The sequence below is a fragment of the Dendrobium catenatum genome, unplaced genomic scaffold, assembly GCF_001605985.2.
Source record: "Dendrobium catenatum unplaced genomic scaffold, ASM160598v2 fragScaff_scaffold_414, whole genome shotgun sequence".
In the NCBI taxonomy this organism is placed as follows: Eukaryota; Viridiplantae; Streptophyta; class Magnoliopsida; order Asparagales; family Orchidaceae; genus Dendrobium; species Dendrobium catenatum.
The window spans coordinates 2400581-2428325 of record NW_021318876.1 but is presented as its reverse complement, the minus strand read 5'-3'; the positions used below and the strand labels follow the sequence as shown (position 1 = coordinate 2428325).

At 33.9% G+C, this 27745-nt stretch overlaps 1 protein-coding gene across 1 annotated transcript; it reads right to left on the bottom strand.

The window, feature by feature from the left end:
* Window positions 1-4395: 4395 nt before the first annotated feature.
* On the bottom strand, window positions 4396-25247 carry LOC110093096 (serine/threonine-protein kinase RUNKEL). The gene is made up of 10 exons (XM_020817883.2): window positions 25023-25247; window positions 24820-24909; window positions 24455-24507; window positions 24276-24351; window positions 12255-12316; window positions 12078-12156; window positions 11914-11973; window positions 10174-11805; window positions 6317-7183; window positions 4396-6120 (listed from the first exon to the last, which is right to left on the bottom strand). Exons 1-10 carry the CDS (start codon window positions 25068-25070, stop codon window positions 4990-4992), a joined length of 4098 nt encoding a protein of 1365 aa, XP_020673542.1. The 5' UTR covers window positions 25071-25247; the 3' UTR covers window positions 4396-4989.
* Between the last annotated feature and the right edge of the window lie 2498 nt (window positions 25248-27745).

Sequence of the window (27745 nt, the reverse complement as noted above, 5' to 3'; positions counted from 1 at the left end):
ATTTTTATCAATGCTTTAGTTTAACTGCTTTAAATAATTTTCTTACTCTGTTGATAATATTATATGATGACTACATTATTGATTCGACACCCGTATTGATTTATTGGGTTCCTTACTGTACTGTTTTATGATCTTCTATAATGTACTATTTATTACTTTATAAACTTTAATGTGTGCATATAAATTTTATTATTTCTACACTCATTCAATGATCATAAGAATGTTAATATTATGATTTGACTGTTGACATGCATCTTGCTCCTTTACCGTGCTTTGAATTCAATTATAGGATTTGATTAGTTGCTGAGCTCTTGACCTTATTATATGTGTTTAAAAGATTTTACATCAAGGCAAGGGAGCAAGAGTATGAGATTGACCAATATCCTTTAGGTTCATGTTTTTATTTTTTTAGCTATTTTTTTATATTCATGATAAGATATATATGTTATAATTGTATGGATTATGAGCAGTGTATATGAATTTTTGGGATATATATATGTGTGAGTATTTTGATCGATAGTTTTATTTTTACTGATATTTATATTGGTAAAAGAACTTAAGTAGATCTTATTATTGTTTATTAAAAGAGAAAAGGATAATTCTTCCAAATTAGATTTTGTGGCATTACAATTGATATCATAGCATAGTTGTTGGAAGAATTAATTTGTTACCAAAGCTATAGAAATTGATTAAATGTTTGATAGATTGAATAAATTAATGTGCATTATTTTTGCATACATAATTGTTTACATTTGTGAATTATTCATATCAAACAAAAATCGTAAAAAAGTAAACTGCAATGGATCTATCAGAGCAAGATGTATCAAATGAGCAACATAGTGTAACTCCAATGCCATCAGACAGTGTTATGCATATGGCCATTGTTATAGCACATGTAATGGGAAATGCATAGAGTAAGTCAGTTGGAAGTAAAGGAGTCAAGCACTTATAGACATTTCATAAGTTGAATCCTTTGCTGTTCAAGGTAGCTGTAGGATCTTAGGCTGCAGAAGACTGGTTATTAAGGATAAAGAAATTTTTTGACTGCATGCAGCGTCCAAGGAATAGAAATGTGCCATTGGTTGTGTTCTTTTTTGTGCGATTAGGTTTGTAAGGGGATATCACCAAAAAATATAAACTTATATCTCATGATTATGATCCTTGTTATATTTACTCATCTTCATTTAATTTTGCTCAAAATTTCATCACAATCCTAACAACTTGTATCAAACTTTTGATCCACTAAATAATATAAGCATGAAAGACAAAAAGGTTAAGATCGACAAATTTAATGGCCACATGTGGGAGGTCCTAAAATACTTCACATTCTCAAGATAAATTTCAAGATATAAAATCTACCAATTCTAATTTTTATGAAGTTTGAGTTTTAGGAAAGAAAGTAAAGATCAATTTCTCAAAATCAAAGAAATGTTTCTAGTTGCCTTTCTTATGTGCACATAGATAATAATGGAAGAGACAAGCTTGCCCAAAATCAAAGAAATGTTTCATTGGTTATGGTGCTGATAACTTTGGCTACTAATTTTGGGATGATGAAAATAAAAAAATAATCAAAAGCAAGAATGTTAGTTTTAAAGAAATTGAAATATATAAAAACAATCCAAACATGATTGAAAAAGAGATCACACTACATAACATATTAAATTAGAAGAATTGATTAATATTTGTAAAAGACTTGAGATAAAAGAAATTAATCAAGATCAACCTCAACACAATACTCATGAGATAGAAATCAAGAGATTACAAAGAATTTCAAAGCCTATTAAGTATTACACTCAATCACTATATTTGTTACTTATTGATGTGGGTGAACCTAAATTCATAAGTGAGAACTAACAAAAAAAAAAGAGAGAATTTCTCTCTATAAAAACACATAAAAATTAACTAAGCTATCTAAAGAAAAAAAAAAACTTTACAAAATAAATGTATCTATAAAATCAAAGAGAAGCAAATGGCATCCCAAGGTATTAGGTGAGGCTAGTAATGAAAGGCTTTCAATAAAAGGAAGCCATTGACTTCATTGAAATTTCTCTCATCTGGTTAAACTAGCAACTATATGATTACTATTGAGTATTGTAGCTGCAAGAGGCTTTCCTAGAACAGATGGGTGTTAACATTGTTTTTCTTCATGGAGATCTAAAGAAAGTTATCTATATGGCTCAATTTGAAGGTTTTGTTGTGCAAGGACAAGACAATCTAATCTCCAAGCTCAACAAAAGCCATTAAAGTTTGAAAGAAACCCCAATGCCAATGGTATCAAAATTTTGATGGATTCATGCAGGAATTTGATTTTCACGAATGCATTGTTGATCATTATTGTAATGTAAAAGACAATGGAAAAGTTTATATCATTTTGCCTTTATATGCAGATGATATGTTGATTGCAAGGGCAAACATTGAGAAATTAATAATTTTAAAATACAATCGTTTAAGAAATTTAACATGAAGGACCTAGGGGAAGCCAAAAAGGTTCTTGGAAAGAGATTAGATCAAGATAAAGCCATTAATATTTTGAAATTATCATAATTTCATTATATAAAAAAGGTGTTGAATATATTCAACATGATCAAAGCAAAAAATTGTAAGCACACCACTAGAAATTCAATTCAAGCACTCAATAGAACAACTACCAAAGATAGATGAAGAGAGAGACTGTAAGGTTAAAGCCCCTTGCACATCAGCATTGGCTCTTTGATATATGTAATGGTTTGTACAAGATCAGATATTGCACATGTGGTGGAGTTGTAAGTTGATATATGCCAAATCCATAGAAAGAACACTGAGAGAGTATAAAGTGGATCATACTCTAACTGAAAGGTACAATTAATCACACATTAATATTTTAAATGAGCTAACTTTAAAGTACATGGATATGTTAAAGGGGATCTAAGAGGAGACCTAAATACATGAATGAGTATTATTAGGCATATCTACTCCTCAGGTGACACTATTATTAATTGAGTGTCAGACCTATAAAAGATAGTCGATTTATCAATAATATTAGCTAAATATGTACATATCACAAAAACCAAAAAAGAGATGATTTACCTAAAAAGACTTTCTAAAAGAACTCAACCAGACACAAAAAGATGTTTCTCTACTCTGTGATAGTCAAAGTGTCAGTCAACCAATAAAAAATGTTGCTTTCCACTCACGAACAAAGCACATTTATTTTAATTATCACTACATACGTAGCTTGCTTGAAGATGTTTTGCAGCTTATCAAAATCAAAGGAGCAAAAAACTACATCGATATGCTCACAAAAATAGTATCCATTAAATTATTGAGGCTTCACAAAGCCTCAATTAACATCCATGAATGATGATTTGAAGATACCATATAGAGAGATGTTCAGATACCGACCAATAAAAATAGGTGCATCAAAAAAAATTATCTTCACCCAATGATGAAGATAAATTCACCAATAAATAGCGATAGCAAAAATGACAATAGAGACAGTGACAATCGACAGCAACAATGGCAGCCAATGGTGATCACAAATTCACAACAGGGTGTTCGCGAAGGCGACATGTGGTCAGTAATGGCTAACGGTGGCAGTGTCTATAAATGGGAGGCAATGATGGTCACTTGAGTTGAATTCAAAAGTATACTAAAATTGATCAATTTTGGAATACACCAAAAATGGCCCAGGAATAAATTCCTAATTGATCATATTTTACTTTAAATTTACTTTTCATCAAATCAAATACCTACATTTCTAAAACCCTTACATTTTCATATTTTATACCCAAAATCTTTCAAATCAAACAAACATTAAAAAATGTTCAGAAGTAGCAAAACTAAATCAAAGCAAAAGGTGTCTTACAATATCACATGGCAGACGATTTCATTCAGGCATCACACGAGCAATTTTGTTTATGCAAACTATAAGTACATGCCAAACTTAACAGAGTTGAAAGGCGAAAAATATAAATCATGAGATTAACATCAAATAGTTTAAGAGATGGCTTAGTTATAAAGATGCTGAACACGACTCTAATGTGAAAACAAATTGCCACTCATGAATTAAAGCTAAAACAAAAGTTATATAGCTCTTCTGTTATATCTATATTGTTTTTGAATGACCACATAATGAGTTTCTAAACATGCTTGGTTAATCTTAGGCTTCATTTGTTACAGATTCCTTATTATTTTTTAAAGCAACTTTTTAGTAAAAATAATTCTTAAACTAAATTTTTTGTACTGGAAAATTGCTTTAGAAAGTAGAAAAAAAGTTGTCCAAAATAAAGCCTTAGTATAATCATAGTAAGAAGCTTAACCTTTATCTTTCCCCTAGTTCAAATGGGAAAGAATATCTTCTAAGAAATTTCTTAAATTATACTCAAAACCTGGAGAGCATTTATGGCATGAAAATTCAATATTAAATAAAGATAAAAATACTAACCTGCAAAAAGGTGTCTTGAGTCAATGATGATTCTAAGCCATAGAGGATCACAAGCAGAACTTTGGATGGCCTAAGGAGCCTCACCTAATTCATATAGTATTACATTCTCGGTTTCCTTCAAATCAATATTTGTTAGGTATCATACAATGCATTAGTGTGTGTAACAAGAGAATTGGAGGAGAGTAGAAAAGAAGATGAAAGAGGCATCCACCACTTCCCTCTCTATCATTCTCTCACCCTCTAATCTCTCTCCATTTCTCTCTTGTAACTAAAGTAACACTTGCGTAATATATTCTAACCCCACCATGGTTTGAATATGAAAAAATGCCCTCAATATCCATGAGATCCATGCAATTTGAACACCATCTTCATGCTATAATCCAACTAATATACATCTAACACAGGAGTATGCTCATTGCAATTAGGCTTGTCTGTTCCAGCCAAGATAGTATGTCAATGGCCTCTTCAGGAACCAAATGTACACCAAATTCACAAGGAAAAACAGCAAGACACCAACAAAAAGAAAATAGTGGCGTCATAAATAACTTTACCAGGATATATTCAGTTCAGACACAGCGAGGCAATCGCTGCAACTCTGTGCTTAAATTTAAAGCAGCGTTGGAAATATTAGGGACGCATGAGTTCTTAAGATCTGAAAGCAGAACTTCTATCCGCATCACGTCTGCCATAGAAATTGAGAGTATCATCGCCTGTGATAAGTATTGCTTACAGGCAAAAGCAAGAGCATATAACAACCGCACCAACTTCAACATAGAGGCTTCCTCATTCAAACGTTCCAAAAGTCCACTTATTTTAGGAAGATTCGTCAAAAGACCCATCGTAGCTTCTCTTGATGCTGCTTTGACCAATAAGACGACACATTCAGATGCCAAATCTGCGATCTGTGTATCAGAATTACCAATCAGTTCTAAAAATGCACTCATGTGACAACTCAAATCAGATATATCCTCGATGCAACATTGCTGATCAGCATCTAGGCTTCTGTCAAAGACAGTGTGGCCTAGGAGAGCTGGTTCCTTACAAATGATTAATCCTTTATTGATTCCTATGCTACGCAGAAGGAATGCCTTGCAAAGACCAAGTGTTGATCCTAGGAAATCTTCCATTCCATTTGCATTCACAAACTCAAGAAGATTTCCAATCCTTCTAACAACTTGTAAATGAGATAGTATCCTGGTCTCCATCTCAGGAGAAGAAGCCAACGCAAGGCAGAGCTTCACATTATTGACATTTGCAAGAGAAAGATCACTCAGCAGAAACTCAAAGCACTCTGAAACTGTTTCAAGATGCAAAATGTCAGAGATTTTGATGTACTTATACTCAATTAGCATCACCAGAAGCTTTTGAGCATACATTGGAATGGGATCTTCATCCTTAATAAAATTGGAATAAAGAGGGAGAAAATGTTCCTCTGATATCACTTTCAAAGCCTTCAGAATCTGCCCATCATCATTTTTCAAAGCATCTGATGTGTCACTCAGAATCACCATCATGACATCAAACAATATTTTCAAACACAAAAATCTAGCATCTCCGTCTTTGTTACCCTTGTACAAAGTGGCAAGACCAGGAAGAATTCGACCAGTGAAAATTTTGGGATCATTAAGAATTACAGATGATTCCTCTGTGACTGCTTCAAGTATCCTCAACAAAGTAATCTGAAAATCATCTCTTCCCTGCATTTCATTCAAGAACAAGAACAAACTTTAATTTACTTCAAAGTTCTTCGAGTTCTAGCTCAACAAGAACTCTAAAAATTTTAAGAGATGAAATTTATTTTACAGTTTCTTGAAGACTCTGTAAGAACCATCGCATAGCAATGGATAATGAGGTAGAAGAAATAAAAACCAACTAGCTTAGCACATCGATTACCTGAAAAGGAGATTCTAAAAGCTTTCCTAGATTTGCCAGCTGGAACAAGACTTGGCTGCTCACTACTCTATGCTTGAAAGAAGAGCTTCCAAGAAGATTCAGAATAGCAGGAAATAGATCATATGTATTTTTTGTGTTGTTTCTTGCAGTTACAGAAGCCACAAATCCATGTCTTTTGCCTCCCATAATCTGCTGTATATCTCCAGAAACGGTTTCAAGTATCTCAGGCACTGTAGAAGAAACCATCTGCACAAAGGTCTCCATGCAGAGCTGAATAAAGCTGTCCTTCTCCTTCACCAATCTGTCCACCGCAGATAGTAATCTAGCATTGCAAAGAAATCGGGCAAACCACCTACGACTACTTTTGCAAAGAAGAGCAACAAATATAAGTGTTTTTCCACGTAAAACCTCATTTCCTTGCTCAATAAGTAATATTAGTCCTGGAACCAACTCATCCATCAATGTAGAAAGATGCCGCAAGATACCAGATAACAAATTGTTACTAAGAATAGCCATGTTAAGGAGGTTTAAACAAATTTGTTTTTCGCGAGGTTGACTACCCTTGACGACAGAAGAAGCAGTATCTTTGATTGAAAGCCTCTCAAAGATCAATTGTATGGTTGATGGGCTGAAATGAGCCAGGCGAACTAAACAAGATCCAGCAATAAGCCTAGTACTCTCCTGCTTGTTTGTGGCTTTATAAATGTAACAAATATTTTCAATAACATCATGGCTTGCAAAACGAGATGCCCACTCTTCCCCTTGACTGCATATGTTATCTATGGTTTTTAACGCATACAACTGAACTATATCATCCTCGCCCTTGCGCAAGATTGATGATACCAAACCAATAAGAGAATTTGACACCTGTTAATGAATAATCTATATGTAAACAATAGTTCAATGGCAAAAACAAGAAAACAGAATTTCAAAACTTGAATAAAGTAATGACAAATTCCTAACGAATTCCTACTGGTGTACAGCAAATCATAAAACCTTCCAACAAGATGATCAGGTGAAAAAAAAAGTTGTCACTAAGGGTATTGTTTTAAGAAGCCATTTTTTCTCCAATATGAAAACCCTCTTTGTGGGCTCCAAAAATTTGAGCTTTAGGGCCCCAATCTCTCCACACATATTCGAAAAGAATTTTAATGAATGATGTTTCGGGAAAAATTTTTGAAAAGTAAATTAAATAGAGATAAGACACTATCAAGATATTTCACCCTTTTAGTGAGGACTTTAAGATATGAGTTCTAGTTTCTTATAGGCACAAGCCCCTAATAATGATAGAGCACTTTCAATTAAGGCTAGTCATTAAATAGATACTTAGTATCCAGCAGATAGTAGCAACAGTTTTAAAATTAGATTTGATATTTAATATTAGAAATTTGTCACCTTGCACTTAAAGCAAATTGTGGGGAGAATAATGATAAACCCGATCAAAATCCCATGGTTCTGTCGTCCTGAATCATCATGGTCCCTAGTCTACTAAGTCAAAAGAGGTAGTCAACTCAATCTGACCGAAGGAACCTTATCGATAGTCATAGTTTGCTTCTTATAAGAGTATCTTATAGAATTGAGGTGAGTGTTTGTCTAAAAAACGAATTCAAGTCAACCTTAACTAACCGAGGCGGGTTGTGCCCCATCGATCATACCCTAATTCATTTCTCAATGATAAATAGCAAATAGGGAACATACGGGCTTTTAGCCATGACCATAATGCAGTGGAATCGCTCAACCAAGCCACTAAGTCAGAGGGTTGCAGTCATTTACCACGTTAAGCCATCTCGCCAAGCCACAAGTTCTGTGGAGTCGTCTGGCCAAGACACTTATTAGAGGACCAATCATAACAATTTAGTGTAGAGTCGTATGGCCAAGCTACGAGTTTTCTAGAGCCATCTGGCCAAGACACCGGCTAGAGGATGTCACGTCTTTACTAGCATAAATTATTTAAGAATGAATCTTAAATATTTTCTTGATTTGGACATTTACTCTTTGTGAGTTAGAGTTATTCTTAAATTCATCTCCCTTGTCAAATGGTTGTAGATTGTAAATGAGTTTTAAGAGATCAGGTACGAGAGATTGGGTGTGAAACCCTTTAAGTAAAAGAAGCAAAACTTTTAAACATCAAGGCACCGTTTGATATAATGGTTAGAATTTCATTTAAAAAACTCTGCAGTTAAGTGTGTTCATTCGGAGCAATTCTGGGATGGGTGGCCTACTGGAAAGTTACACCAACAAGACAAAATCATGAAGGCCAAAGCGGACAATATCTCTATAGTTAAGTATTTGGGCTGTTACAAATGGTATCAGAGCAATACACCAATTGAAAAATGGGAACTAGGTGTCATACAAGACAAAGTACTACATCATTGGAGCCACCTCTTGAACCCTAAAGGGAGCCGCCACTTGAACTTGTAGGGGACACCTCTAGAATCCAGTCTACCTGGTGGATAATTCTGAGATAAAGATATTGACGAAGGCGCTCGTTACTTAAATGGGGAGATTGAAGAACCCTTTAAGTAAAAGAAACTAAATTCTTAAACATCGAGGCATCTTTTGGTATAACGGTTGGAATTTTATTCAAGAAACTCCGCAATTAAACTTGCTCATCACGAAGCAATTCTGGGATGGATGACCTACTGGGAAGTTACACCAAAGGGACAACACCGTGAGACCCTTAGGCTAAAGCGAACAATATTTCGATAGTTAAGAGTTTGGACTGTTGCATTAGGTCTACGACTAGGAGCGGGTCAGTCGCCTTGTGTGTGCAGCTGGGAGGGCGATCGGATGCTAGGTGGTTGTACAGATGCAGGCAGGCACGTGTGTTGGAGGTGGAATCAGGCTTCGGGAAGAGCTCATGACAGAACGTTGGTGTCTCTACGTGCAAATGAATCGAATGAAGAGGGAGTTCAGATTTGAGAGTTTTGTGCTGTGAGGGAGTTCGTGAGGAAATTGTCGCATCATTTGAGAGAACTATTACGTGAGGTGGGGCCAACTGGAGACGAGATAGAAAATTAAACAGAATGGGAGCTCATGATGGTTTGATTGTGTGTGTGAAATTGGGTCAATGGTCAATAATCATTTAAGTTTAGTTTATTCGTTATCCTTTGTTTCTGTTAACGGACTAGACAGTACATGACCTGAATTTGCATGGAATAGTAGGAGGTACCGGATTGAGATATTTGGCAGGGTTTGAATAGAATAGCATTTTATAAGTTTTTATTTATTTATTTATTAAGGTTCATTTTTTGGCATCATGTGATGACCCATACAATATTAAAATCATTTCTAGATATTTTTTATGTTCCAGACTCAACAACGAAGTTTATTTTGTGAATGTACGACATTCAGGCAACATTGAAAAATTTGTCGCCCGTAGTCCGGCGATTTCGATCGCTTTCACTTAATTTGATTGCGAGAGGCCCCCTTAGGTTAATGTGATGCTTTGATCCTATCAGCGCAATCAATTGTTACTTTCATTTTTTGAGTAGTTTATGGAGTATATATATAGGTCAACAAATGCCCCTAAAGGGATTGTTTGAGAATTAAGAAGCCATTTTTCTCCGGCAGAAGCTGGATGATGGTCAATATACATAGCTTTCATATAAAATGAAAATTGTTAAAGAACATGAGAGTATTGAGTTTAGTTTCCTATATCAAATAGATGAACAACATATTGGGTATAGAAATACCAAATGATTGGCTCTCACATATATGCTTAAGCTTTTTAGGTTGAAAATAAATTTGATCACGAGTGCATATAGCCTAACTTTAATCCTCCATTTTGGTTTACATTCCCTAACATAGAAGAGGAATATACCAGAAAGAATATGAATGGTATTCAAAAAACTGACCTGCCAACCAGTTGATCGTTTGTCCTTTGATGGGGATTCAGCAGCACAGTTATCTTTACCAACAGTATAATTCAGCGTAGATATATAGAAAAGCAGCTCTCCCAATGCGGCCATAGAGAACCTCCTCACTTTGTCTTGCTTATCCCTTAATCCATGTACGAGTGCATCTATAATACCAGAACTTGCTAACTCAGTTTCAATGTAAGTGGAATGGCGAATAAATAAGCCTACCACTGATGCAATCTGCGCACGCAGTATGGATGACTTTGGATGCCGCAGCATCTTTACAAGTGACAGCATTATTGCTCCATTCATTATTAGATTTGCGGCATCAGAATTTGAACTTAATATTTCTAAGTATTTGATAATTTTCTCTGAATTTTGAGGGCTCCCATTGAGACCATGAATTATTTGAGTATTAAGAGCGCTTAACTGTTCAGGCAGCAACTTAACATATTCAGATGCTGTTACAACTTCAAAAGAAAGAGACGGAATTGCATCCGATGTTTTGCTGCCCTTACGGCTAGGCATCACGGGCTTGACTGAGAGATCTGTAGGATGCCAAAATACTTCAAAGATATTAGAAGAAATCCTAGATGACTCTGTATCAGGGTCAGCTGCAGAAGTTGCTTTAGAGCGATGGCCCATTCTTTGAAGATAGACACTTGAAGGAGTAGCACCAATTTCATTTTTTTCAGAATGAGAATCATTCTCAGGTTTCTTTGAGCCTTCAGGCATTACACAAATATCACAAGTTGCATCTTGTTGGCTTAAGTCGTTCTCTGTTGCTCGAGTATCCGGAATGGAATTATCTATGGGAGGTTTTTCACTAAGACAAATAGCAGGATTCTCAGAAGCATCAGTTTCATCAGATGGATCATCCTCCGGGATTTCACTAAAATCAAGTTCCATGTCAATGTTATCGATTTTCACTTCAGCATTGTTCTCACATTCTCTAGGAAGAGGAATCCTGTAGTTTTCCTTTTCCTTCTCTCTTTGAAGGTTCAATTTTGCCAACCTTGAAAGTCTAAGAATATTGATATCCTTTCCAGCATTTTGAACAACTTTTCTCTTATCTTCAGTGACTGCATCAGCAGCTTTAACTTGGACTTTCCGTGTGAAGTTTGAATTTTTCGGAGGTGTCTCAAATATCTTTTTCCTTTTAGAAGAACTTCCATCATTTGCATTGTTTTGTCGGCCTTTTGAAGGTGTGCTCTGCTGTGAAGGTCTTTCACCATTTCTTTCTGTAAGCAATGATTTAGCAGATAAGTGAAGCATGTTACTGAAAGCATGCTGAGGAGGTAGAGAAACAGATGTGAGCTTAGTTCGCCAAAATCTATGTTCACAAAGTTCAGGCCAACTTAACCTTTCTGATGGATTTTTAATTAACAAACTATTGACCAAATCCACAAAAGCGTCAGACGGATTATTAGGAAGATCTGGGGTAGAATCTAAGAGAATAGATTTTGCCAACTTAGTAAATTCATCTCCTACAAAAGGAGGCTTTCCAGCAAAGCATTCATACAATACACAACCTAGTGCCCAAAAATCAGAAGCATAAGAATTCACTCCTCCATCCTTAAAAAGCTCCGGAGCCATATAGCAAGGAGTGCCTCGCTTGGCCTGTAGCACCTGTTCACAAAATACAATTTCTTTAACCACAAAAGAAACACGTCATGTAAATATTGTGCATAAATCAAGAGCTTTCCAAATGCATAATCAAAGGGAAAAGAAACCAACCATGTCACGAGAATTTTTCTCTATTTCATTTAGCCTTATTGCCAAACCAAAATCACAGAGCTGCAATTGACAATACGGCAACAAGAAATAAGATTAGATAATTGTGAATTTCATACTTGAAATAAAAAATTATTATATCATCAAGTAAAATATAAATAAATTACCTTTATATGTCCATTTTCATCTAGTAAAATGTTTGATGGCTTTAAATCACAGTAAAGTATTCCTTTTGAGTGAAGAAACCTAGAAATGATAATATCAACATCATTAGCAAATATGAAGCCATAAAGTTGAAAAGCAAGCAGTTCTAATAGCAAGTTTGAAGGCATGATAACAATTACTGGACAGCCTTGACGATATCATGAGCCAAGTCATGTATTGAGTCTTCCGGAAGTCGCCCATCCTGCAGAATGATTTATCATTACAAGCACATGCCACTTCAAAAAAAGTTACAACAGTGAATATTGTTGCATTGTGCTGTTTGAATTATTCTAACAATTATCGTATTACTAACATTAATTGTTCAAGTGTACAGCGAAAAACAAAATCAGAATGTGGCTAACTGTATGAAACAGAAAGTAATGAAAGCAAAACTAGATCTAAATCAAGCGCTGTGCATGCCCAAAGTTAAATGTAAGTTGTTTAATGTACCAAAAATTGATGCCTCGCCCAAACAAAAAATGAAAATCTTTGTCCAATAAAGGGTATGATATAAGAGAAGCAATTTATATAAATGCTCAACTAAAGATAAAAACAGAGTTGAAAGGCCTCAGACCAGCAAAAAATTTGCAAATGACGCAAAGCAAGTAAATATTACGCCTATACAGGCAACAAACAATGAACAAAAAGGCAATTCATTCAAGCCCTAAAAATGGAAATCCAATTAAAAGTTGAAAGTTTGTCAAATGTTCTGATGACAGGTGACTGACGTTGGTGTTCCCCTTTTTGGGAGGCGGTAGGGTGTTGGGTGATTGGCCAAATGTTATAGGTTACTTCAAGACATTGGTCCATTAGTGATGGAAGTATGACAAACCAGAAAATTAGGGAATAAAAATCCACCAACCATGCAAATATGCTGATACAATTGTGGACCCCACCTCATTTCAAGAGCCAAAAGGTTCTTGTTTTGTGGGCCCCAGCACCTCATTTCAGACTTATAGGAGGAAAAAGTTTAAGGGTAGATCATTGGAGGGAATGTGAGATGCATTTATGACGAGAAAAGTTTAAGGGGAGATCATTGGAGGAAATGTGAGGTGCATTTATGGTGAGATTAGGGCTGGTTTTAAGGAGAAAGGTTTGTATGTGGGGGGGGGGGGATTATGTGAAGAATTTTCTAAAGTTGTTTTTCTTAGGTTATTTTGAATTTTTAGTTGCTGCTAGGAAATTGGGGGAGAGCTGATTCACCTCTAAAACAGTGCATCAATTATATCTTGTCATTCTTGTGTTTCTTTGATTGAAGATTGTTATTTCAACTTTATTAGTGTTGTTCTCGCATACCATCATTGTTTTCTCTTTATTTTGGCCACAATTTATTGTTATTTGATGTTGATTTCGCTCTAGTGGCAGTTTTAGGTGCTGATTTGATCTCCAAAACATATCATATGCATGTAAAATACAGAAGGAATATAAGAGAGTGAGAGGCAAGAAGACATACTTCCCACAAGGACAGCCCTGAAACTTCAAAGATCAAATAGGATGTTATAAAAAATGTTGTTGTAGAAGCTGGGTTGTGCACTTTAAAATGAAATAAGAAACACAAACTATAATATAATTCAAAATAATCTCTCTATAGAATTATTTTAGATCAAATTTGAAAAGTCAATAAACTATTTTGGATCAGATCTGAGAAATCAAAAATATTACATTGGACATATGAGATAGTCGGAGATTAAAATGATCATCTATAAATAGTCCACTGACCATTTTGATCTTTTTTTCTCAAAGTGAAACTATTATAAAAAACGTTAAAGTTAGTAGATTAAAACATATTATGATGTGATAAGGATGATGATGACGATAATAATAGAAACTCATACTGTCCGCTTCATATAAGCTTAAAACTAATTGACTGGCTCAAAGTCCCTGCATTAAGTTGCAGGTTTTTTTCCTCCATTACTTGAATTCTAAAGCTCCTAAAATGTATTTCTCTAAAATGTGGATTTTCCTTCTTAGTTATAGAGGTAAGGTTCATGAACTTTTACATGGTTTCACTTTCAGGAATCGATGTTTGGCTTATTTGCTTTCAATATGTTCCCATGTAATGTGATAATTTATAACTACAAAGCAAACTAAAATATAAACGTTTCCATGATTCAGTAAAGTAATTTATATGATTTTGATAGAAAATACTTGTATTCACAAGTTTCCTAACCCAAACCAGTAAAAATACAGCAGCCAACTGCTGTCCATAGCAGGAAAACAGCAGGAAATAGGGAAATCGGAGAGAAAAACACAAGTAGAGGCTTGTATTTCACTAGAAATCAAAGCAAAACAACAAAGATACAATTGTTCTTCGATCCGAGAGGAAGAATGTTCTCCACAATCTCCGGCAAAGCCAAGAGCCCAAGTGCAAACCCTAGATCTCAAATGAAGATTCAAATTCAAGATGCCCTTCAATTTCCCCCCAATCCTCCTAAATAACAATAAAGGAGTTTTACAAAATACCTAAAAGACCCTTCTATTTCAAAATTTCCCTCCCACAATGTTTTTTAACCCCAGCTAGGGCCCACCAAAATCCCGCCCCTTCTCTCTGTTCTCCGCCTGGTTCTGCCCGGCTTTGAGCCGTCGGGTGTAGAACCGGACCGGTCCAGCTGGGACCAGTCCAGGCGTAACAGATTTCGAAAAAAGTAGTAAGGTTGCTAAGCAAATGAAGTTCTTCTGCATTGCATTAATGCTTTAAGAAAATCATTTAATTTTGTCTTTTAATTAAAAAATTGTGGCTTGTGGGGGCCACTTAACGGTTTTATGATGCAAATATGATATTACAGTCCTGAAGCATGGCAGAAAGGTTGATTGCTAAGGTCGCTGAAGCCTTAAGGAGGAAAATGTTGATGGATATGACCCTAGAAGCCTAAAGGATCGTTGATTGATATAGTTATGGAACAGAGTTTGAGAAAAAGCTAATTGTTGCAGTGCTTAGGACTGCATATTGTTGTCGCATCTTAGCTTTCCTTTTTATGGATGATTTCATATGGAAATAACAAAACATGTAGTTGATTCCTATTGAGTAAATGCTAGGACAATTGAATATCACAGTTTTTGACCGGACCTTAGGGGACGCTAAGGAATTTCTTATTTTGGGCCTTCATGAGTCATAAAATTTCAGTTTTGTCAATTTGGTGCATGTGCTAGTTAGATGTAAATTCTTAAAGTGCCTCCTAAGTTGTGATGGTTGATGATTTCATGAGGAAATAACAAAACATGTGCTTTTTTTTTTTTTAACAAAACATGTAGTTGATTCCAATTGAGTAAATGCCAGGAGAATTGAATATCACAGTTTTTGACCTGACCTTAGAGGACGCTAAGGAATTTCTTATTTTGGGCCTTCATGAGTCATAAAATTTCAGTTTTGTCAATTTGGTGCATGAGCTAGTTAGATGTAAAATCTTAAAGTGCCTCATAAGTTTTGATGGTTACTTTCTAGGGCAAATCTCCTTGACAGCACAAGGCATGGATCTTCTTTCTGGTGACTTTTATTTTTATGCTTATTATTAATTTATTTAGTGGTTGGGCGATGAAAGAAATTTAATCAAGTGTGATACATATAAGATTTTGTAAAAACTTCAAATATTGATAGTTGCTGAAATTTTATATAGGTTCATTTTTTGTCTCATGAAAATTTAATTTTTTGTGAATATTAAAGTATTATTTGTAATGAAAGAACTGTGTTTGTAGTTTTATACATTAAAAGTGATTAATTGCTAGAGTTAGGCCTCGTTTGATTAGGCGTATTTCCTCCGTTCTCTGTTTTAATACGTCAAAATCAGTTAGTGTTATTTGTTTGGAATCAAAACTTATTCATAATTACTTTTTAGTAAACGTTGTTTTTTTTGCGGTTACAAAATTTATTTTGTATCTGCTTTTCCGTCACAGAACAGAGTTTTGGAAGCAAAATTTCAAAACTAACCTAGCCACCACGCACCTCAAAGTATGCCTTATTTGATCTTCGTCGTCTTTCTCATAAATAAAGGGTCCTTTAATTCGCTTCACTCACTCCAAAGAAAACCCAAATCTACCATCCATATATCATATTTAAACATCTGGATTAATGTGAATTGACACATTTTGCGATTGTGTTTGTAGTTTATTTGAGAAAATATGTCTTTTATATAATAAAATGGAATTACGAAAATGGTTTTCTTGTTGACAACATAAATTGATTTTCTAGCATAAATATATTTATATAAATTTTACCTTGTAAAATAAAAAAATTTAATTACATATACTTAAATTTAAGTATGGATAATTTAGTCTTTTGTAATAAAATTGTTAAAGTTGAACTCCTAAACAAACAATTTAAATATGCTTTCAAGTATTAATAAGCACTTTTAAAAATATTACTCAAACATATCTCATTATTGAAACTTCATTTTATTTAACAGCTTTTTCTCAACCTCCTTATCTAAAACTCCTTTTTATATAAGCATAAATCGAATCAAACGAAGCCTTAATAAGTGGCAACTTGCGATTAGGTTTTTTTTTTCATTATGAATCTCATCTAAGGTTTTACTAGTAAATCTTATAGCTTCTAAACCATCTTACATCATTTTAGGCAATATTCCCCTCATCTATTTCGTCTCATTTTGTATCTTTCTATAACAATAACAGGTATTGTTATTCAAATTACATATATGACCAATAGAAAATATATAGAAATAAATACAAGAAGCATACAGGTGTATAATTCAGAGCTCTGCATTGGGTACTCATACCCACACCCACCCATGTACCCACCCATACCCATTGGGTATGGGTGGGTATGGGTACGCCCATGGCCTTATAGGTGGGTATGGGTGGGTATGGGTGGGTACTCAACATAAAGGGACCCAACCAGGACCCCATGTAGGGCTTTGGTGTATATATAATGACAGAGAATTTAAAGGGAGATAAACTCCAATCCCGTTAGGACTTGGGAGCAGAATATGCATTTCAAAAACATTCCTTTTCAATATCGGCTCTAAGTTTTCAAAATCAATATCATTATCTTCATAAACTGATGAAACCAATGATGCAGTATAAGATGCATGAATATTATTCTAGTTTTTTTTCCAAAATATTTCTAAAATTTTGGAATATGTCAAGGATTTTCCATTTCAATGTATTTCTTTTTTTAGGATTATCATTATTTTAAATTTGATTAGAGGAACTTTGGGGCTTATTTAGTTATGAATTTAAAATATATTTTATTTTAGCTGAACCATATTTTTATAGATAGATTTAGAAGCTTGTAATGAATATTTTAAATGTACCGTATGTTTTATTTTAAATGTAACGTATTATTCTAAAGGTTTTCACTTGAGTGGATCTAAAACTAAATATATGGAGTGTAATATTTGTAGTAATAGATCTAATGAGGAGATTGTGGCTTTGGACGATCAAGTCATTAATAAGAGTACACGTTTTAGATATCTTGGATCTATTGTTCAAAGTGATGGTGAAATAGATAAGGATATTATCAACAGAATTCAAGTTGGATGGTTGAAGTGGAGGAATGCATCAGGCTTGCTGTGTGATAGAAAAGTCTCCCTCAAACTTAAGGGAAAATTCTATAAGATAGTGGTGAGACTTGCAATGATTTATGGTGCCGAATGTTGGCCATTAAAAGAGAAGCATAATACTAAGTTAAGTGTTGCATAGATAAGGATGCTCACGTGGATGAGTGGCTTTACCCTTAGAGATAGGATGCGAAATGAGCATATACATGAAAAGGTTGGAGTAGCTCCAGTGGAAGATAAGATTAGAAATAGTCGCTTTAGATGGTTTGGTTAAAACGACAGCCTTCCGATGACTCGTTTAGGAAAGTAGAGTATTAGATTTGACTTATGTTAAGAAAGATAGAGGTAGACCTAGAAATACCTGGTTATAAAATATTAGGTATGATCTTTCTTTATTAGATTTAAACGAGAATTTGACTTTTAACATGACACAATAAAGAAAAAAGATTCACGTAGCCGACCCCACATAGTGGGACAAAGGCTTGATGTTGTTGTTGTTGTTGTAACGTATTTTTCTAGATTTTTCTAAACAAATTTCTTATTTCTCTCTATACAAGCGTAATTCAATTTTCTTTCAATTACGGACTGAATCTAAGAGAGATATCAAGAAATTTCAAAAGAAACAAGAGGAAAAAAAAACAAGGTTCCTTCATCAAATTGTTTTCAAGAACAAGTTTTTTGACATCAATTGGTATATAAACATTCCTTTTGCATTATTTGGTTGCAATTAATTTTCGAAGTTAACTACAGCTAAACTCAAGTCACCATACATTTCCCTTCCCCTTACAAGTCCCAAACCACCACCAAGTTCCCAAAAAAATGACAAAATACAAACTAACCTTAGCCCCCAACCCCATATGATTTACTTCAGCAATTATCATGGAATCATTAAAACCATGCTTGTCTACTCAAGAATACAAAGATTATGCTTGGCTTTTGTGAGATACATTAGGCACATTTAAACTCACTTGTAGAAGTATGAAATTCTTCTAACACAATTTGGAAACAATGTAACAAATATTATCAAAAGCTTCGTAAATCCCATAAGCATAAAAAACTACACATTTATCAAGCATATGGTCTAAGATCATCACATGATGATACATATTATCATTACTCTTATTCACATTAATATAAAAACTATAACTAGTCATATGATAATGGGTCTCATGTGTCATATTACAATTATGATTATGATTCCAATCATCACCAGTATCTTAGATGACAAAAATCTTCAAGGCACCCAAATTTCTACAATAATTCATTTTTAACATTCCATGATAGTTGAGTGTCTCATCTAGAATATTATATAATATTAGTATAAATCTTATGATAATTATAAATATGGTTACTATGTCCATATCCATCGAAAACCGTATTATCATGATAACTCAACATATACAACAACAACAACAACATCAAACCTTTATCCCACTACATGGCGTCAGGTACATGAATCTTTTTCTTCATTTATGTCTATGTTAAGAATCAAATTCACATTTAAATCTAACAAAGAAATGTCATTTCTAATATTTGTAACCAAGTCTTTTAGGTCCACCTATACCTTTCTTAACATAAGTCAAATCTAATACATCTACTCTCTTAACCGGGTCATCGGAAGGCCGCTGTTTTATGTGACAAAACCATCTAAAGGCAACTCTCACTAATCTTATCTTCCATTGGAGCAACTCAAACTTTTTCACGTATATGCTCATTTCGTATCCTATCTCTAAGAGTAAAGTCACTCATCCAGCTAAGCATGCTCATCTCTGCAACACTTAAGTACTTAACAATAATATTATGCTTCTCCTTTAATGGCCAACATTCTGCATCATAAATCATTGCAAGTCTCACCACCATCTTCTAGAATTTTCCCTTAAATGTGAGGGGAACTTTTCTAATCACACAACAAGCCCGATGCTTTCCTCCACTTCAACCATCCAACTTGAATTCTACAAATAATTTCCTCATCTATTTCACCAATACTCTAAACAATAGGCCCAAGATATCTAAAACATGCACGCTTATCAATGACTTGATTGCCCAAAGTCAAAATACCCTCACTAGATCTATTACTATTAAAATTGCATTCCATATTTTTGGTTTTATATATACTCAATCAAAAACCTTTAGACTCTAAGATTGACCTCCATAATTCAAGTTTACCTTCAAATCCCTCTCTAGTCTCATCAATAAGAAGAATATCATCAACAAAAAGCATACACCAAGGTACAACCTCATGACTAAAGCAAAAAAAGGGGCTTAAGACTGATCCTTGAAGTAATCCAACTGAAAAAGGAAAAAAAATACTTGGTCCAACCACCTTGTATTCGAACACAAGTAACAGCTCCTGCATACATATCGTAATGAATTGAATATAAGCAAGAAAATACTCCTTTCCTTTCTAGAACTCTCCATAACACTTGTCTTGGAACTTTATCGTATGCTTTCTCTAAATCACAATTCAAAGGATCTACATATGATTACTTAACATATCATACGCTTCTTTCTTATACTCCAAAGGATCACAAACCTTAAATCAATTCAAAAAGTTCAAGCATCTGCATCACCACCAACAATTTAAAAACTTAATCGAAATGTTAATTTAGTTAATGAGGAAAACTATTATGATGATCTCAATTATGCAAATGAACATGATGAAGATGGTCAATCATCAATAATCACCCCCTAACTGAGCATGGCTCTAAGGTAGTGTTGGCATATTCCTAAGTCTACATTGCAATAATGTATGAACCTATTACTAAGATTGAGAGATCTACTCATCATAATTATTGAGATGAAGAAATACATTTATCTATACATCCATGTATTCATATAAGACCATCATCCAAATATAGAGGTTATTCCTTGAATTTCAACACAATAATATGCTACCTCCTAAGAAATGTAGATTGAATTCTTACTATCACTTCTAGAACTATCATTTGACTATAGGATCTTCATCCATGGTTCAAATTTAAGCTTGCTTTATGATGCATGGTTGCATATTAAATTGAAACATCCATACCCTGCCAACTATTAACAAACTAAACCAGCTTAAAATCCAAGACATGCTCATAAACCAATTCCAAAATATCTTCTTCGTAGAAACTAAACTTCCAACACATGACTTCACGATAAGTGTTCTATCTACTCCGGGAGAGTTAACATGAGATAAACACCAAGATTATTATAGTATTTTCAAATATTTTTGGATTTTTATTTCAATATATGTATATAATTTTAATATTTCCTTTATTATAAATTAAATAAAAGAATCTTCAGGATTTACCTACATAAGAATATTTGGATTAGTTTGATTTCAAATGTAACCATATTTTTATAAATAGAAAAATTAAATAAAGAATTTTCTCCTAACTTCTCAATCCCCAACCCCCACAATGGCTATCCTCTTATTTTGTACAGAATTCAAAAGTAACAGAAAAAAATCCTCATCATGCATCAATTTCAAGACTACCTGCAGAAAAGTTCTATCTCTAAATAAGATTCCTTAAACTATCATATAACTTCTCTTGGTTTCCAGCATTAAGCAAGACCTTCCTACATGCACCATTTACGCTTCTCACCCTACAGCCTTAATTCAATTCTCAGTTAAATACAAAATCCCAGGGAGAAATCGAGGAATTTAAAAAAGGAAGAAGAAAGAGATAATAAACAAGGGTTTATCATCAAACTAGCACCAAAAACAATCTTTCCCACAAGCAATTGGTACCAGAACATTCCGCTCATCCCTAATTAAGAACCAAAACTTACTTCATTATACAATAGGATCAACTCTTCAAATTTTTCATTAATTCATTTACCAAATAATATAAGGCATTGTTTTATACTTTGCAATAAATAATTTAGTCAAAATTGATGAATTTTTATGTGCATGCTTAAACTTGCATATGGAATATGGCCAATACTTTCAAGGAATATGGCCAATGAATTTAATTTTCAAAAAAAAAATAAAATAAGATATTTTGGCATCTTTAAAAGTATAAAACATCTAAGGTAATTAAGGCTTTATTTAGAACAGTTTTTTGACTGCTTTCGTTGTAAAAAAAGCAATTAATAAAAAAATCATGTGTGTTTGGAAGATAGCTTTTTCACCGCTATTTTAAATTTTTGCCTTTAAAAAGTTGTTATTGGAAAAGCATTTTTTGAAACTGAGGCAATGAAAGTAGCTTTTAAAAGCAAAAATCCCAAATAAGACCTAAATTGTGATGACTTTAAATTTTAATTCCAATTTTTTTCTTATATGCTAAACAAAAATCAACAATGTAGACTTTTAAATCATTATGGTCAATATCTTCATACCAAATCACTAAGAAAAAATGATGTCTCTTTCAATAAAAATGGATCCTTTCCCTCTCTTCTCTCCTTCTCCTTGTAAATGTATTCATTTTGTTGCATGTATATATATATCAAACAACTTTTTTTGTGTAATACGGCCATAATTTCCTACAACAAGGACCCATGCTCATCAAAACCTCCGTAGTCTTTCCTTCCTCTTCCATTATCACCTTATTGATCTGTGGCATCCATATTATTTACTCATCAACTCGTGAACTATTATGATTATTTTGTAACTAATTTTATGCCATTATCTCATATTTTTTTTCATATTAGATGCTTTCTTATTATTGTATAAATTTTATGCATGTTGAAATAAAAGACATCAAATCAATTCTCTCCAACTATTGCCATTATATCAGAGCCCTAAGCTTGTTCTCCGCCTTACATATTCATTGTTTCCACCACCATCACTACATCATAATATTGCAAACTTTATTATAGCACTCTCTTTTTCACCGTCCTTTTTTCTAGAAATGCAACTTTCATCGTTGCATTGCCACAAATATTTCCCATTCCTACAACAATCATCATTGTATTGTTACAAATTATTCCTGTTGTTGTACTCTTCATCGTTGGATTGCGACATTTTTTTCTTTTCCTATTCTTTTCCTATGAACAAGATTATAGTTTTTCTTTTCATGGACAACAATAAGAATACGCACATATCTCAGGCTCTCTCAGAATTAAGGGATACAATCTAAATCAAACATGAGAGTTGCATAACATTCATTAAACATATCAATTAAATAGAAAAAATTATCTAAAGTAATTGTGCTTAGTTCGCAAGTTCTTGAAGGGAAGTATAAAATTGAGTCATTTGTAATGCAAGGAAAAAAAAACTTGTTAAGAGCACCTAAGAAATGTCTACAATTAGTACTTGTACTCTAACATTCTCAAGTATTCTGTCCTCTTCCAGTCTTCTCATAACTTTAATTTAAATCCTCAGAGATATCTGCTTCAAGCTATTTGATCATTACTTCAAGAGCTACAGATAAGATGACCAACTTCTCTCATAAATTTATTTAATATACCTATTATCATACAACAACAACAACAACAACATCAAGCCTTTATCCCACTACGTGGGGTCGGCTACATGAATCCTTTTTCATATACCTATTATCATAGCAACAAAAAAATAACTATGGTAGACAGATCATTGACCACTATGGCCAGTCAAAGAGATATTCTAACACAAATCCCTCGAACTCCAGAATATCCTCTACATACTAAGCTATTTTCCACCTAATTATTCATTCAAAAGCTAACAAAAGAATCTAAGTATAATGTTGTGGTTTATCCATCATATTGCGTCTTTCAAAAATAAGGCATGAGGGCAATTAGGTTTGCTAAAAAAAAGGTCTCAACTAACATGAGAAATCAATGATCAAGAGAACTCTATAAAATTTTCAATATCATCTCCTCTCAAAAACCCTTAAATTCAATAAAAACAAAATATGGTTTCAATGCCTATGCCTCGTCCACCCATCATTTGTTTTCTCAAAATCATGTTTCATTCATTATTCAAATAAATTTAAATCAAGAAATTTAATTATGATGTTTGTAAACTAACAAAACACAAGCATATCAATTTTTTAGTGGTAAAAGAATCATTATTCATTTTTGTTATTAATAGTGATATATGGGAACTATCCTCTGCACCTAACATCTCTAAAATTTAATGGTGTCCTTTATCGATGATTGCACCAGTGTCTCATTGATCTTTTTTTCTAAAAGTCAAAACTATATGAGTTAGAGTTAGTAAAATCAATTTAGTATCTAAACAAAAGAATCAAATTCGATAATACTAAAAACTATTGTAACTATTCTATCATCTCATACTGCCAAACAAATTAAACAATACATGAATCGCATTATGTGTATACACCCTAACAAAATAAAGTGGTTGAAAGAAAGAAAGGCAACGTACTTGGTGCCATAAAGGCTCTTTTTCTTTCAAAACGAGTCATAATATAATATTGGGGAAGTAATACACATGTCACCAACAAAGATCCTTGGGCTCAAAAGTCCGACTCAACTTCTAGTCAAATCATTTCTCCATGCCCATATCTCAAACAACCTTGTTCCCAAAAAAATTTAAAAAATATTCCCTTTGTTTATGCACATTCCCAAAACAGAGAAACATTTGATCCTCAAACAATAAAATGTACCTCCATTAGCTCAGTTTCAAAAGAATGCAATGATTAAAAATTGAAAGCAGGACAATTGGCAGGCAATTTTAAAAAATTCTGAAATCAGGCAGAACAATTAACATCAGCCGCATACCTCCTTCAGTAAACTCATTAGGTCTCTACCAACGCAGTATTCAAGTATCAGCCAAAGGTGAGCCGAGCTTTCATACCTGAAGCAAATCCATAGAAAAACATCATGTAAAAGACTTAATCCATAGGTCACAATACAGTACAGCCAACGGCTGGGAACTCTCAGTTTTGCTTAATTCTCACCAAGAATAGAATTTTAAAATATTTGGATGGTACAAGCCATGAAGCATCTTCACCTGTAATACAGAAAGCATAGAAAAATAGATAATGTCACAAAAACGTAATCAGGATAACGCTTTTCACAGATAAGCTCGCTGCCAACTAAATTTCCTTAATGCGTGATGCATTCTCAAGTCTCAACCAACATGTTGACGAAAAAAGTTCAGTATTGAAGCTTCGCACAAATAGCATAATAAATAACTCTGCCTACTCCGTATTAGCGATTTATACTGCATTCTCTCGCCGCATAATTCTATTGAAAGGTTGAAACAGAAAAAAAAATAAATAAATAAAACCTATATCAAGTAGCAATAAGAAAATGTGCTCACTTCATGGAGGATCTTCGACCTCTGGGATTTGTCGACGCTCTTGATGGCATAATACTCGATCGACTTCTTCATCCTTCCCTTGTAAACAGTCTTATAATGATAAAATTAAAATTAAGAAGGGATCAGTTAGTTGGGCCACAGAGAAACCCTAGAACACAATACGAGATCGAGGTAGAGGTGGAAGAGAGGAGGGAGAGGCTCACGGAGTGCTTGCCACGGCCGATGGCCTCGTATACATGGTAGTTGTTCATGGTGGCGCGTCTAGGACAAAGACCTCAGCTTTGCCGATTCAACCGCAAGTCCTTTTTTTCGCAGCTCGGAGTGAAGGGAGAGAAAGAGAGAGTGAGTGCGTGCTACTTTAATTTTGTCCTTCTTGTGCGTGGGCGGGAAACTGAAACCAGCGCTCGCGAATGGACCGGCTCAGTTCTATTTGAGCCGGCCCAGTTTAAACCAAGTGAATTCTGATCGGACTCAGAATTAGTGGGTTAGTTGAAAATAGGGTTGTAAATAGGTCGAGTCAAGCTCATATCAATCTAAATTTGGGCTTTATTAATCAACTGAGCGCATGCTCAATCTTAATCTTAAGAGTTTGAGTCAGCTCGCGAGTCAGATCATTAATATCAAAAAAATAATTATGATTACGATAATTATTACTAAAAAATTGTGAATTTATAAAATAAATAATAAATATTCGGTTGATATAAATAAATGAGATAATTGTTGATTATTTCTAATAAACTTATGCATAAACATCTTCCGAAATTATCTTTTGAAGTTTCCAACTAGGTTTTGCCTCGAGATTCGTGCCTGATCAAGATAATTTTGCGATGCCGTATCAATTATATTTTATATTAATATTTTTTAAACGATATGACTCTCAAGCTAATGATTTAAGTCGAGACTACCTCAAGTTTAGCTCGTTAGCTCATCCATCGAGTTATGCTCATGAGCAATTTATTAAACCAAGCTCAACCGGCTCACAAATTGACTTAACACCCATAGTTGAATAACATCAAGGCATGGATTCAAATTATAGTTTTTCACTCAGTGGGGGTATATGCTAAGAAAATTTTGAAATTTTGTAAAGCTTTAAATACAACATAAGATAAATATATACATTATTTAATTGGAAAGAAATTAGTTTTTGTGGATGAGTAAATTTATGTATAGTAAAAAAATTAGAGGCTATGGTATCTATTATCTAAAAAGAATTATGATATTTCTACAAATAAAATATTTTGATCTCTTATGTTCTGTAACAATCCAACACAGTGTGACATGCATCAGTGGACTATATCGGGTTTGGTTGTGACACCTTCTCCATTATTTCAATTCTTAGGAGTCTTGCAACCAACAACCATGATGGCGTTAGTCTTATTGCTCGTGTTTTTATCTTTCGACCCTATGGGCCCCCGGGTGACTCTTATTATGTGTGTCATTTTGGGGTCAATCATGCATTCCTAGTATATTGGGTTGATTGATCGGGGAAGGTTCAATCATGTTGTTGTGTTATTCAACATTTTATGTGACTATTGGTGAGTTCCAACAACTCGATCAATGTTCATAGCTACTATAGTCCAAGAAAATATTTAAATTGTCCTTCCCGCATTCTTGGAGTCAATTCAGTTTGGGTGATTGTCGACTTTAATACTTTGACTTCCAACATTTCACTCTGAAACCTAGCGATGAAGGGTCTCAACAACTCGTTTGACTTGTCTCTTCTTTAAAAGAGCTTGTAAACTCACAGTGGCCTTTAGGCATTCGCAATTTGTTTGATGAACATCCCCTTTAACTCATAGAAGGATGTGATGATGCCCACTAGCATATAGGAAAACCACATAGGGGTAGACTCTTTGAAGGTGCTGAAAGCAATTGAAAATTTAAGGCATTGTTGACGCCCGTCAATTATATTATCGACTCAATTACAAACATGGTTGGCAAGCCAGTATGATTTCAGGTGGCGCATATTAAAATTGGCAGGAGGCTTCACATATGTAATCTCATTGAAAATTGCATTGGTCGCCTCCGAATCTCTCCTCCTTGCTTGGGTGAAAGGGGTGTATTCCTCAATATTGAAGTAATTATGGCTATGGTTAGTAACAAGCGTTGAAGTTGGTGCTTTAGAATCATGCCATTTATGGTAATCTACCTAATTAGAGGATCCTTCAGGGGTGCTTTTCTCTCGGGACATTTCGTTGAACTCCCCCAATGCATCTTAGTTATTTTTTCTTCTATTTCCTTGAAATCGCAATGTGATGTGAAGTTCTAGTTCTCCATGTTCATCTATGACTATTGGTTTTATTTCTTTGTGTAATTCATATCTTCTGGTCACTAACATAAATTCAAACTCACTGCACTTTAGAGGATTTTTGACACAATTTTATTAGTAGGTGGCATAACCCTATTAAAGATTTAGTAAGCTGGAGCATGAGATAGAATGAGGAAATCAATAAATACGGAGAGAAAGAGACTAAGTGATCTTTGTGAACAATAAAAATAGCATGAAGTCCTAAAATATGTGCCTTAACCTTTAATTTACAAGATCAAAAGAGCTACATGAAATGCTTTACCTAAAAAATAGAGAAATAATACATAATGTTACTAGTACATATTAATAAAGTTATGTAAGCTAGGCTGAAAGGTGTACACGTGACTCCCTACCTCTGATGCGGCTTAAGGAAATAATACATAATGTGACAGGTAAAAAATAGAGAAATAATCTCAATACAATAATGAAGGTTAATTCATCCTTCTTGCATATTTAAGATGTACTTAGCATGTTCTTGATAAAAGATTTGTAGAAACTTTCATTAGCAGAATAAAAATAAAATCATTCAAATAAATTGGTTTTAAAGAGTTTTTTAAATGTATGTTTTTATTTTAAAATCATAAATATAATGTATTATGATGTGTTTTATAAGTTTTT

Excerpts from the sequence above, each read along its gene's own strand:
- LOC110093096 (XM_020817883.2), bottom strand. The coding sequence starts at position 25,070 with ATGAACAACTACCATGTATACGAGGCCATCGGCCGTGGCAAGCACTCC. Across the intron at positions 11,974-12,077 it reads ATGAAAATGGACATATAAAG|CTCTGTGATTTTGGTTTGGC; the intron begins GTAATTTATTTA and ends TGTCAATTGCAG. Across the intron at positions 6,121-6,316 it reads TTTTAGAATCTCCTTTTCAG|GGAAGAGATGATTTTCAGAT; the intron begins GTAATCGATGTG and ends AATGAAATGCAG.